The sequence below is a fragment of the Pan paniscus genome, chromosome 3 (genome assembly GCF_029289425.2).
Source record: "Pan paniscus chromosome 3, NHGRI_mPanPan1-v2.0_pri, whole genome shotgun sequence".
In the NCBI taxonomy this organism is placed as follows: Eukaryota; Metazoa; Chordata; class Mammalia; order Primates; family Hominidae; genus Pan; species Pan paniscus.
In genome coordinates this window covers 138419232-138431579 of record NC_073252.2, presented here as the reverse complement: position 1 = coordinate 138431579, position 12348 = coordinate 138419232, and the positions used below count along the sequence as shown (strand labels likewise).

Sequence of the window (12348 nt, the reverse complement as noted above, 5' to 3'; positions counted from 1 at the left end):
TTCACATTTATCTTACAGATTTAATGCAATCTGTAGAGTCAAAGCATTTATTTTTCTCATTAATGGTCTGTCCCTAGAGGGAAATGATCTGCATTAAACTGCTCCATAGGTCTCCAGTCTTTCTAAATTTGATTCCAATGTTTTACTGTTAAGTGTATTTGTTGTAGTTTATAAGGATATACTTTATAAAATTAATCACTATTTCTCATTTACTATTTTTTAAACATAAGTGGTGAATTTTTATCAAATGTTTTTTCTGCATCTAAGACCATCATGATTTTCAAATGTTAATATGAAAAATTACATTAGTTTTATTCTGATGATCAACTGAACTGAGCCATAATTGATCACATATTAAAGCAATATATCTATATATGCAGGTCATTAATATATTTAGTAAGCTTCCAGATTCAGTATGCTAACATTTTGTTTATAATTACTGCATCTAAAGTGACATTGGCATACAATTTTTTTTCATAACTGTTCTTGTTGAGTTTTAGTCATCAAGGTTATGATAGTCTCATGAATTGCAGAGTCTACATTCTATCATTTGCAAGAGTTTGTGAAAAGTGATTTTACTCTTTAGTGTGTCATTCAGCTCACTGATGCAAGCCATATAGAACTGCAGTTTTTAGTGGAAAGGGTTTTAATTGCTAATTCAGTTTAATAGGGCTAGGACTCTCCCCCTTCCTTGTACAGTTTTGGTAAGCTGTATTTTTCTAGAAATTTTTGTATTTCACTAAAATTTTCAAATTTTTGAAAAAATTAATTTTTTTCACCATCTGTAGAATTTGTAGTGATGTCCCATATTTCATTGACATTATTGCTTTCTCTTTTATTCTTAACTAGTATCAAGTTTATCAATACTAGTCTTTTCAAGCAAAAGCTTATTTCTGTTGATCCCATATGCTTGTTTTCTATTCTATGCATTTTAAGCACTTATCTTTAATTCTTTAATATTTCTTTGTCTATTTTCTTTACGTTTATTGTGTTCTTCATCAAACTCCTTAAGATGGATGTTTTGTCTTTAATTTCCAGCCTATTTTCGAATATATACGTATATTTAAACCTATAATTAGCACTAACTTTAATAAAGTTAGTACTAATATACTAACTTAGCCTTATCCAACCAGATCCACCTATTTTTGTTTATTTCAAAGTAAGATATACACACATACACACACACACGCACACAGAAATGCTATGCAGCTGTAAAAAAATGATGTATTAACATGTAAATAGATCCACTTTATGATGGATAATAGAACTTTTATGTAAAGTTAAGAATAAAACAGCGCAGTTTAGCATGAATTATTCCTACTCTTTGTAAGAAGGGGCAGCTGGAGGTGGTGGCATCTTTTTAAATACAGGAAATTTTCAGTCTCATAACCACTTGTTTCTCATCCAACACTGTAAATAGGTAATCAGCAGTTAACAAGTCAAGAAAATCAAAACTTTTTTCTGTATATTCTGATTTACCTACAGCAACACGATAAGAAAAATAAGAAAAATGTTTAATGAGCATGAATGACTAAATGAGGGAATATGGAAAAAAAGAAGTATCAACAGAAAGGCTTATAACAATTTCAACATGTTTTTTATTTGCTCACTTAACATTCCAAACAAAATGACATTTTACACTATTGCTTTTACTTAAGAAGTCAACTGCCTTATCCAAAGTAGACAAAAATCCCAATTCCTTTAAGTGTCCAAGTGGTACTTTTTCCCCCAGAGAAAGCTACTTGAATACTTTAACAGAAACATAGAATCGTCCTATAATAGTAAGGTAGTAGTTGGGTCTTACCTGTACTACATTTAAAACTTTTCTCATTAAAAACTGAATACAGAAAAAAACCCCAAACACCTCCAGTCATCATTCCTCTCAGATTTTTAACAATTCCACTAACCTTCATTAAAAATTGCTTTTGTAGAGAGGTGTATAAATATGAAAATGGAAAATAAGCCTCCCCTCACCTGTTCATAGAGAAGTGGGATAAAACATTTATCCTGAGAAAACAGCTGCTGGTCCCTGTTATTTCAAAAAGGATAATAAACATTATGGCCCTCCAAGTCAAACCTCCTATCTTCTGTGCCATGATCATGTGTAACCTTTTCTGTTCTGGCTACGAGCATCTACTTTTCACACTCATGTGATGCTTCTCCTTTGAGCAAATCTTTGATGAAGTTGTATTTCACTGAATGTTCTCAAAGGGGAGAAAGAGTGCATGCGCAATTATAGTACTGGAACAAAAGTGAAGAGTACATATATTTTCACGTAGAAAAAATACATACAAATCCAAGTAGCTCCTAAAAATGGAAATCAGATGGGCATTTTTAAGAAAAAGATTGTTTTCTGAACTGTAAATGGTGCCAGTAAGACACTGATTTTTATATCTAGCTACATCACCATATTTATGTACAAAGAGAGGTTGGTATAGGTTCACTGATACCCCCAATTTCTCCCATTTCTTTAAAGATTGTCTTTCAGATCCTATTAAAACCATAACTGTTAATTTTTTAGACTACTTCCTGTCACTGGCACACTCTCTTCAACCTGGCACATACAAAAATTCATTTCAACATCTATTTACTTTTTTGATGCTAAAACTAACAATTTTTCGGCTACTTCAATGCCACAATATTCTATCACTACTTTGGCATTTTACTAATTATTATAGAAACAGGTAAGATTCTAAATATGGATTTTAAGACTACGTAAAATTCCAACTACGTATGTCAAAAGGGAAAGTAGGAAGGTAGACGCAATTATATTTTTGTTTTCATGTATATCATTGTCATGAGTCTGAAGGCTCATGTTGCATTCTAATTTACAACTGACATTGGTGACATTTTGCTTGGCTTCTAGACTCAAACCCTAGAATTTATTAGTGGCTTTTAGATCAATTTGCTGTAAAACTATCTGAAATGGTTGCAGATTATTTTAAGCAAAAACAGAATGATACCTATAATGTACAAATGGAGGTGGATTTAAAGAACATATTATTGAGCAAGCTTTATAATGACATTTTCTTAACATCATCATAGTTTTTCTTCCTAGAAGGGAAAAAACTTACTTAAAATTTTCCCCTTCTATACTTAAAGCATTCTTAAGTATATTGATAAATGTTTAAATCAGCTCAAGCTCTCAGCTGTTGGAAGATCAAAACACAAAGATAAGCATTTTCAACACAAACATCAAAAGATGAACAGAATTGCTTTCCATGTAATAGTTAATACCTTAATACAATGAACTTGTCAGGATTTTGCGATATATTGTATAGCTGGACAATAAAGCATGAAAATATTTTTTAAAAATTAAGTGAAGATATTCCCAAAGTTGAGATGTCCCCTACAAGAAACCAATTTTTAAATTCCTGTAATACTGAAAAGCTAAATTGCCACTATTGTAATAAAGTGAACCAAATTTTTAAAATAATTTTAACTTATTGAGAAACTAATTTTAACGCATGCACTTTAAATGTATGTGCTATACAACACTGCATCTTATTTTCCAATTGGATATGTCTTACCACTCTTCTAACAAGTTTGAAAGAAAGAGGTCTGTCAACAGACACGAGCAAATACTTACAAAGTCTCAGGTCTTGCTCTATCACATACTAGCCAGTCCTTAAACACTTGATATATACCCACATTAAAAGGTGTGCTAAATATCGTCATGTTTTAGATGAAATTATGTCCTTAAAAGGTTGGTTTCTGTAGGATTTAAGGAGAACTTAAACTTTGCTGCTTTAAACTTTAGTTTTGCTATCAGTACAAATGTGTAAAACGCACCAAGAAGAAATCATTCCCATAAAAATCTCATCACTATATAATCGTTGACAGCACTTGCTGCCCTCCTGAGATTTTAGGAGAATCAACCTATATAAAATGCACAGTCGTCAAGTCATCTTCAAGCTATTTTAGTATCCCACAAGCCATTAACATAAAGTTCATACATGGTTATCTAAAAACACCATGGAGTCAAAGAGAAGCAAGAGTTAACAGTAAGTCAAATAAACCAATGATGTTTAACTGAGATTTTTTTAAAACTTAAGCTTTCTTAAGTTTCAAAGACAGTTTTACTTGAACAGAAACTGTCTTTTATAATCTTTTTGTCTTTTATATAATCAAGATTTTCTTGGCAAATACATCTCTTTTCGTAAACATACATAGGTAGAGAAGTTTCATATGTAGGTAGAGCGGTTTCATAAGCATACATAGGTAGAGAAGAAAACACTAAGGTTCTTTTCTACAACTGATAAAAAGCAAATACTGAAGATGAGAAAATGCCTTTAAGCTTTCAAATAACACTGTGGCATTTTAAAGTGTGTTATTTAAAAACAAAAAAGCTAGTCACCAATACTGTCATTCTCTCATCAGTTATGCTCAATAATCACAGAAACCCAAAAGGAGGCCCTAATTCTTTATTCTCTCTGCTGTATCTCTGCTCTATTTGCTACTAATGAAGCAACGTTATGACATGTAATTAAGATGCAAACAAAGAAAACCATAAAGAAACACTCTTGCTGTTAATTAACCTAGAAATAAAAATCAGACAAAGAAAATTAAAAACAGCCATTTCCAAACTAAAAACCAAAAAAATCTTAAAGAGCTTTGAAAAAGATACCAACTTGACCCTATAACACATAAAAACGATAATTGATTTTACACATTTTAATCAATTTAATACAAATACCTGATTTATACTTTTACACCAACGGGCTAAGTCCCAAGTTCCAAACTGTAGTTCGCATGACTCTACAGAGGGGATCTTTGGAAGGATAAGGTACCTTTGGAGAACAGTGTATACACAATTGTAAACATACACTGATTGTCCACTAGCTTTCTTAAATAGAATTTCTGAAATATTTTTGTAGGAAATTATATATAAGAGTGTAATTGATCAGATAATTCCTATTACAACATATAAATTCTGTTGAATGTGCAAAATGTGGTAGAAATAGAAGATACAGTGGATGATTTATACTTTTAAAGTAAGTGCTACATTACAATCCAGTAAAAGTCCTTTAATCTTTTCATGAAACTTCTCTCTATACAAATTGAAATACATAATGCTTTCTGGTTCTTCTTCAAACCAAAACTTGTCAAATTCATAGACAAGATAACCTGCAGTTAAAGAAAAACAAAACATTTAATCCTCAATGTTGAAATCACATTCAAATCATCTCATCTTTACAAAGTATATAACCATCCTTTAAATTTCATATTAGAATACAATAATCAAAAGTAATCTCAAAACTATTAGAAGCCTGAGGGACTTAATAAGACTTAATAAACGATTTAGTGTATATTTACTATTTGTCTCAAAAATCAACAACGTCCCTCAAGTTTAAAAGATGTAGTACTTTCAGCTGGGAGCAGTGACTCATACCTGAACTCTCAGCACTTTCAGAGACTTAGGTGGGCAGATCGCTTGAGGCCAGGACTTAAGAGACCAGCCTGGGCAACATGGTGAAACCCCATCTCTGCAACAAATACAAAAATTAGCCAGGCATGGTGGCATGCGCCTGTTGTCCCAGCTACTTGGGAGGCTGAGGTAAAGGTATCACTTGAGCCCAGGAGGTCAGGGCTTCAGTGAGCCGTGATTGTACCACTGCACTCCAGCTTGGTTGAGAACCTATCTCAAAAAAAAAAAAAAAAAAAAAGATGTAGTACTTTCAAAAGATACCTTGAGAAAAGTTTCCCGAGAAACTTCCGAAGCACAAAAATGCAAGTAACGAAAAAATGTTGGATAAGGCTGAAGTGTAGGAAAGTTATTTCCTACTCGATTTCTAAATCTAAGAGTTATTTCTACTTTTTTTTCAATGAACTATCAGCATCTTCTCTTTTTTAAAAAAAATACATCCACTCTAAATCGGCTTAATATTTTTGGCTTTCAATATCCTCATTATGGTAGCCAAATTAACCCCCAAAATGTTAAATGTATTTCATGAAACCGAACTTGTTTATACACACACACACACACACACACACACACATATATATGTAAACTTAAATGTGAATTTAAAACCACCCAACATCAAAATATCTATCAACAAGTACATAAACAATGTGTAGCATATAATGGAATATTGTTCAGCAATAAAAATAAATGAGCTAATATGTCAATTTTTTAAAAATAACAAATAAAAAAGCTATTAATACACACAACAAATTATGCAGAAAGAAACCAGACCAAAATGAGTAAAAACTGCATGATTCCACTTAAATACAATTCTAGAAAATAAATGCAAACTCATCTATAGTGACAAAAAAATTGTGGTTCCTAGGATGGTGGGGGGAGGAGCAAGAGGCATGGATTACCAAGGAGTACATAAAAACTTTCAGAGGTGGTGACTATATTCACCATTTGGATCATGGAGATGGTTTCACAGGTGTATACATATGTTAAAACTTATCAAATCATACATGTTTAAATATGTGCAGTTTATCATATGTCATATAATATGTGCAGTTTATCATATACCTTAACAAAGCTGTTAAAAAGTAAAGCAAAAAATAAAACCACCCCAGTCCTACTTTGTATGTAATCAAATGTATTTATTGAATTATTTTTTAAAATATTTCTACAGTGCTCACTAAATGCTCATATACTGTCAGAGCAGCCCTAGGATGCAAGTACTATGTTGTTATTCCCACTCTACCGAAGATGAAAGAGAGGTGCAGAGAAGTTAAATGATGTGCCCCAAATCACACAGTTTGTAAGTGGTCTCTGTTGCAAAAGTCAATGACTTTACACAAAAGGGTGGCTAGACTATCATGATTGCTTACTATGTAAAATGGAAATCCCATTTTAATAATATTGGTCATACAGCAAACATTAATGGTTAAAATCATCATATTCCCACACTGAAATATCATTTCATAAGAAGGCCAGTTTAAGAAAGATTTTTGGATTATTCTCAATATATGATAAAACAGATTTTTGTCAACCATGATATATGGGTAAAATCAAGAAATGAAGCCTCTGGAGAAATACCATCTGCTATCTCTATCCCCCATACACTGTTAGGGATGTATAATTAATACATTTAGAGATTAATGTTCTGCCTAGTATGATAAGGCAGATAGCTATCCAAATTTTATGGCCATACCATTTGTTTCAGTATATCTGGTTATTATGTTTTAGATATTTACCATTCTTATGTCCTTTAAATTACTTTTTCATTACTGTCAGTAATGTGGCCCATTCAAATGACTACATGGGCCTGGAACAAACTGCTCAAGTTAAAGCACTAGGAACTTCTTGCTTCAGAGTGAGGCTATTGATCTATAATATAAATCAGTGTCAGAGAAAGACTAACTTGAAGAATGGAGACTATAATAGCTAAAGTGATTTAATGTGACATCAGGAAACCACAGGAAAAAATACTGAAATTCTAGGAAACTGGCAGGGCCATCCTTGGCATAAGAATCCCAAAGTTTTGCAAAAAGTGATGGAAAAGAGCTGTTTTCCATGATGCACATATTTTGTCCTTTTGAGTCCAGATGTTTGGAACACTTAAGACTCTGTAGAAATTACCATATGAAATGTCTAAACCTGAAATTCCCTGCATGAATTTACTGCAGAGGTTAAGGATAAGAAAATCATAGGAAGGGGGATTAACTGTAAACCTGTATCTCACTGGGGTGATGAAAATGTTCTAAAAGTGGATTATGATGATGGCTACCCAATTTAGCTCATTAAAATCCATTTAAGTGTATATTTAAGATGGGTAAATTCTATGTTATATAAATTATACCTCAATAAAGTTGTTATTGAGACATAACTTTCTTATTATACAAACTTGAGGTGTTACTATTTTTTTTTTGGAACCACCAAACCAGAAGTCCAGCTAAAATTTTGGCCCTACAAAACTAGAATGGAGACATCCTAGACCGGAATATACAAAAGACAGAGGTCCCAAAATCCTGAGCCCTCCTGCTGGACTAGTGGTAACTTCCCAGAATCATGGCGGATACCTGCTCACAGTTTGGACATACAAGATGACAATGGAGCTAAAAAGCTAAACTACAAACGTTTCCAGCCCTTCCTACACAGGACGCATTAAAACAAAGGTGATCAAAGGAAAAGGGGGAGATGAAGGCAGATCATAGGGAAACAAAAAATGTGGAAACTCATCTCTGAACTGTTCTTCCTTCTGGAGAGAAACTATGACCTTGGAACTAATTTGTGCAAACTAATTGATCCTACTCCTCTACCAAAAAAGTATGCCCATTCAAAGACAAGGTTTCAAGTTATTATTCTAGTTAGAACAGGTTCCTCTTAAGAAGAAAAGCAGAACCTTATTTAAGATGTGAAACTTCCAATGGTAATGGGTATAAGAATGAAGTTTTTGGGAAACTTCTGCTTAAAAGGTACATAGGTATATGTGTATGTGCATTTTAATGTCTCAAAATAATTGAAAATCATAAGCTTCACTGTTTCCAGGATGATCTACAGCTCTTATAGATTGAGCTGACAGGAGGCAACTGAAAGGGTTCTACAATGACTTTTCTACCTCAGATATTACACTTTAATGTCCTTCCTATAGAGGAGCCAGCCGAGATGGTGTCAGGGTGCTGGAGAGCAACAGTTCCCACAGATCCTCAAGTTCCCTGGTCTTTAGGGGAAAAATACTGCACAGAGGTCATTCTGCACTGCTTTCTAACCTACCACCCTCCTGTATATATTGAGATATGGGAAACTGCTTAATTGTTTGGGGAGTTTTCAAATTCTTTTTTTTTTTTATTTTATGAAGATTTATTTTTTAAGTTCTAAGGAACTTTAGTTTTCTTATTTGTAGCTAATTCTCTTCTTAAAATTTATTTATTTTTTACATTAATTAGTCTCTTTTCATTTATTTATATATATTTTTATTATACTTTAAGTTCTAGGGTACATGTGCACAACGTGTAGGTTTGTTACATATGTATACATGTGCCATGTTGGTGTGCTGCACCCATTAACTCGTCATTTACATTAGGTATATCTCCTAATGCTAACCCTCCCCACTCCCCCAACCCCACAACAGGCCCCGGTGTGTGATGTTCCCCTTTCTGTGTACAAGTGTTCTCATTGTTCAAGTCCCACCTATGAGTGATAACATGCAGTGTTTGGTTTTCTGTCCTTGCGATAGTTTGCTGAGAATGATGGTTTCCAGCTTCATCCATGTCCCTACAAAGGACATGAACTCATCGTTTTTTATGGCTGCATAGTATTCCATGGTGTATATGTGCCACATTTTCTTAATCCAGTCTATCATTGTTGGACATTTGGGTTGGTTCCAAGTCTTTGCTATTGTGAGTAGTGCCGCAATAAACATATGTGTGCGTGTGTCTTTATAGAAGCATGATTTATATTCCTTTGGGTATATACCCAGTAATGGGATGGCTGGGTCAAATGGTATTTCTAGTTCTAGATCCCTGAGGAATCACCACACTGTCTTCCACAATGGTTGAACTAGTTTACAGTCCCATCAACAGTGTAAAAGTGTTCCTATTTCTCCACATCCTCTCCAGCACTTGTTGTTTCCTCACTTTTTAATGATCGCCATTCTAACTGGTGTGACATGATATCTCATTTATGTTATTTATGTTCAATAGGTAGCTAATGAACAAGGGATATATTCATTTAAAAAAAAAATTAGAGGCAAGTTAGCAAAGTCCCAGCAACAACACTTTGGAATGGTAAAGGAAGGCATCTCACGCCTGCTAGAAATCTTCAGTACACTTGGGTAGAATCATCAATGCTGTCCTTAGGAACCTGAAATCTGTTCCCTCCATTTAAAGACACGTTGCATTGGCTCCTACTTTGTGTAAGCATCCTCATATGATTCTTTATCCTTATCCATTAAGGGAGAAAAAGGATCTGGACATACAGTTGCTGGGGTTAAAGCAGAGGTTGGGCTGAAGATATACATTTTGGCATTTAATGCACATTTGGCATTTCAAGCAAGGGACCAGATGGTACCACTTAGGAAAAGTATGAGGGCTAAAGAGAGGAGTGGGCACAGGGCTGGGCCCTGAGGTGCTCCCTACATCTAGTAAGGCAGTAGATGTCTACAGGAATTCCTGTGGGGCAAGAGAAAAGCCAGGAGAATGTGGCATCAGAAAAGTCATGATAATGTTTCGAAAAGAAACGTGTGGTCATTTATGCCCAGTGCCACTAAAAGGATCAAATAACATGAAGAAAAAACATGGCGATTGTATTAGGCGGCAAAAAAAAGTTGGTGTCTGAGAAAAATCAGTGTGAGCAGAGTCATGGAAAGAGAAACTAAATTGGAATTAGATAAAAACTGGAGATGAAGAAATGAAAGAGCAATTATTGAAAAAGTTTCATGAACAAAGAGAGCAGAGAAATGAAGCAGTATCTGGAGGTGGACACTGCACTAGGGGGAAGTTTTGATTCTGAAGATGACAGCTCCTCACCGAATGCAGTGACTTTGTCTTCTTCTCTGCTACATCCCCAGGGCCTAGAACAACATCTAACACACAGTAAATGAATAAACTTCCCAGAGAAGAGCATGTCTAAACTGAGATTTGGAAGACGAGAAGGCATCACCTGGAAAGAACAGAGGGAGCTGGAATAGTGTTCAGGCCAAGTGAATGTCACTTGCAAAGGCACAGAGTCAAGAGAGAGCATAATATATTTGAGCAACTAAAAAGAAGACTGGGATGCCTCCACTATAGAGTCTGTGGGGGTGAGAGGGGGGCTGGTATATGGCAAAAGATGAGCCTGGAGAGGTTACCAAGGTTCAGATTATGCAGGGCCTTATAATGGGAATCCTTTGAAGAATTTTTGGGAGTGGAGTAAAACGATCAGATTTTCATTTTAAATAACTATACTTTCAATGTGGAGAAGAAATAGAAGAGTGTTACCATAAAAAAACTGCTAAAGTCTATTACAGTAACCTAGTAACAAAGGCCTGATATTGTATAGTTACAATGGGGATAGAAAGACACAGACACATGCAAGAGAAAGTTAAGATGCAGACAAAACTGGAATTAGGGTGTAAGAAAAGGCAGGAAAGTTTCTGCGAAAAGGAGACATGGATATTTTCAACAATGGAGATGAAGAAATTATGATTTGGCCACCTATTATCTAAGTAGTTTCTTATATGCTACCAACATTCAAATGACATTCTAAAGACACAAAAAGATCAAGAAGAGTACTGTGTGAAGAAAAACTAGATTTGAGTTCTTTGCTTCTGAACAATAGCTTCAGAAGATGGACTCATTCAATTAAACCTTCAGTATTCAAATATTATCACTAAAAGTGAATGGAACAGAGAAAGTAAAGACAGCTTTAGGAACAGTTACTCAGTACCTCTAACCTACCACAAGAAAATTTGGCCTTGAAATTCAAGGCAGGGGGAGGCGAAAAGTTCCTCTAAATTAAATTTCCTTCCAAAAGTAAAAAAATAATCTGCAAATGGTCTGTCCTTAACAGCATTCATTAACCAGCATCCAAGAGGGAAAATATATTTTGTAGTTAGCTGGAAAATGAATGCCTAGAGAAAAATTACATGAATCTTAGATGTGTCTACATGTGAAATATTGCCTTTTATAATCAGCAAATATAAAAACTGAAGTATGGAATACTCTTGGGGACCCATCTTCCACTGTTTTCTTGTTTTTCAAAGACCCTAAGTAATAAAATGATAAACATAAGTTATATACTTCACAGAGGCAACAGATTAAAATATATATTATACATTCCTAGTGGTTTAAGAATTATCTTAGAAAGATCTAGTTTTAACTCATTTTAATACTCACAATAAAACTGATGAAAGTGTTCCATTGTTGGTATACCAGGAACAAGGTTATAGAGATGAAACTTCAAAGCTTCACTCTTCAGTAAGCTATAAGCCATCTCTGTAAGATTGATTCCAACTATTGCATAAGAATACCTATGTCAGAAACATTACCAGTTATACCAGCTAGCCAAATAACTCATAAAATAAATTAAAATTATGTTAGGAATTAGTAGAAAGTGACTTCAGGTTTAACACAGTATTGATTTTATGATAATCTCTACATGGTAAGAAAAATATACTAGAAAGAATTTAACATTTTTGCTTTTTAAAGCCTGTATATTTTTCTGGATATAATCTAAGAAATAAAAATAAAGCTCTGTTCACATGATATCTAAAACTAAAATTCTTAAATAAAAAATGGGTCAGGGGGACTATAGACACCAAATCTCATTGATTTCTAAAATACACTGGATAATCTGGATAATCTGATATTTTCTTCTCCATTATCAGGCTACTTATTTTTATGATCTACCATTGTTACTATGCTTTTTCAAAGATTAGATACCATCAGAATATTTTTAAAAATAAC

At 33.9% G+C, this 12348-nt stretch overlaps 1 protein-coding gene across 3 annotated transcripts in view; it reads right to left on the bottom strand.

Annotated features, from left to right (window-relative positions):
• Nucleotides 1–1575: 1575 nt before the first annotated feature.
• ELMOD2 (ELMO domain containing 2) overlaps nucleotides 1576–12348 on the bottom strand; it is a 29680-nt gene continuing 18907 nt past the window's right edge. For all 3 annotated transcript variants that reach the window (XM_003820687.5, XM_008974128.4, XM_034959167.3), the window contains exons 8-9: nucleotides 11779–11912; nucleotides 1576–5127 (exon numbers count right to left, since the gene is read on the bottom strand). In XM_003820687.5, coding sequence (XP_003820735.1) covers nucleotides 4982–5127; nucleotides 11779–11912 — 280 coding nt within the window. In that variant the 3' untranslated portion in view covers nucleotides 1576–4981. The remainder of the gene's footprint in view (nucleotides 5128–11778; nucleotides 11913–12348) is intronic.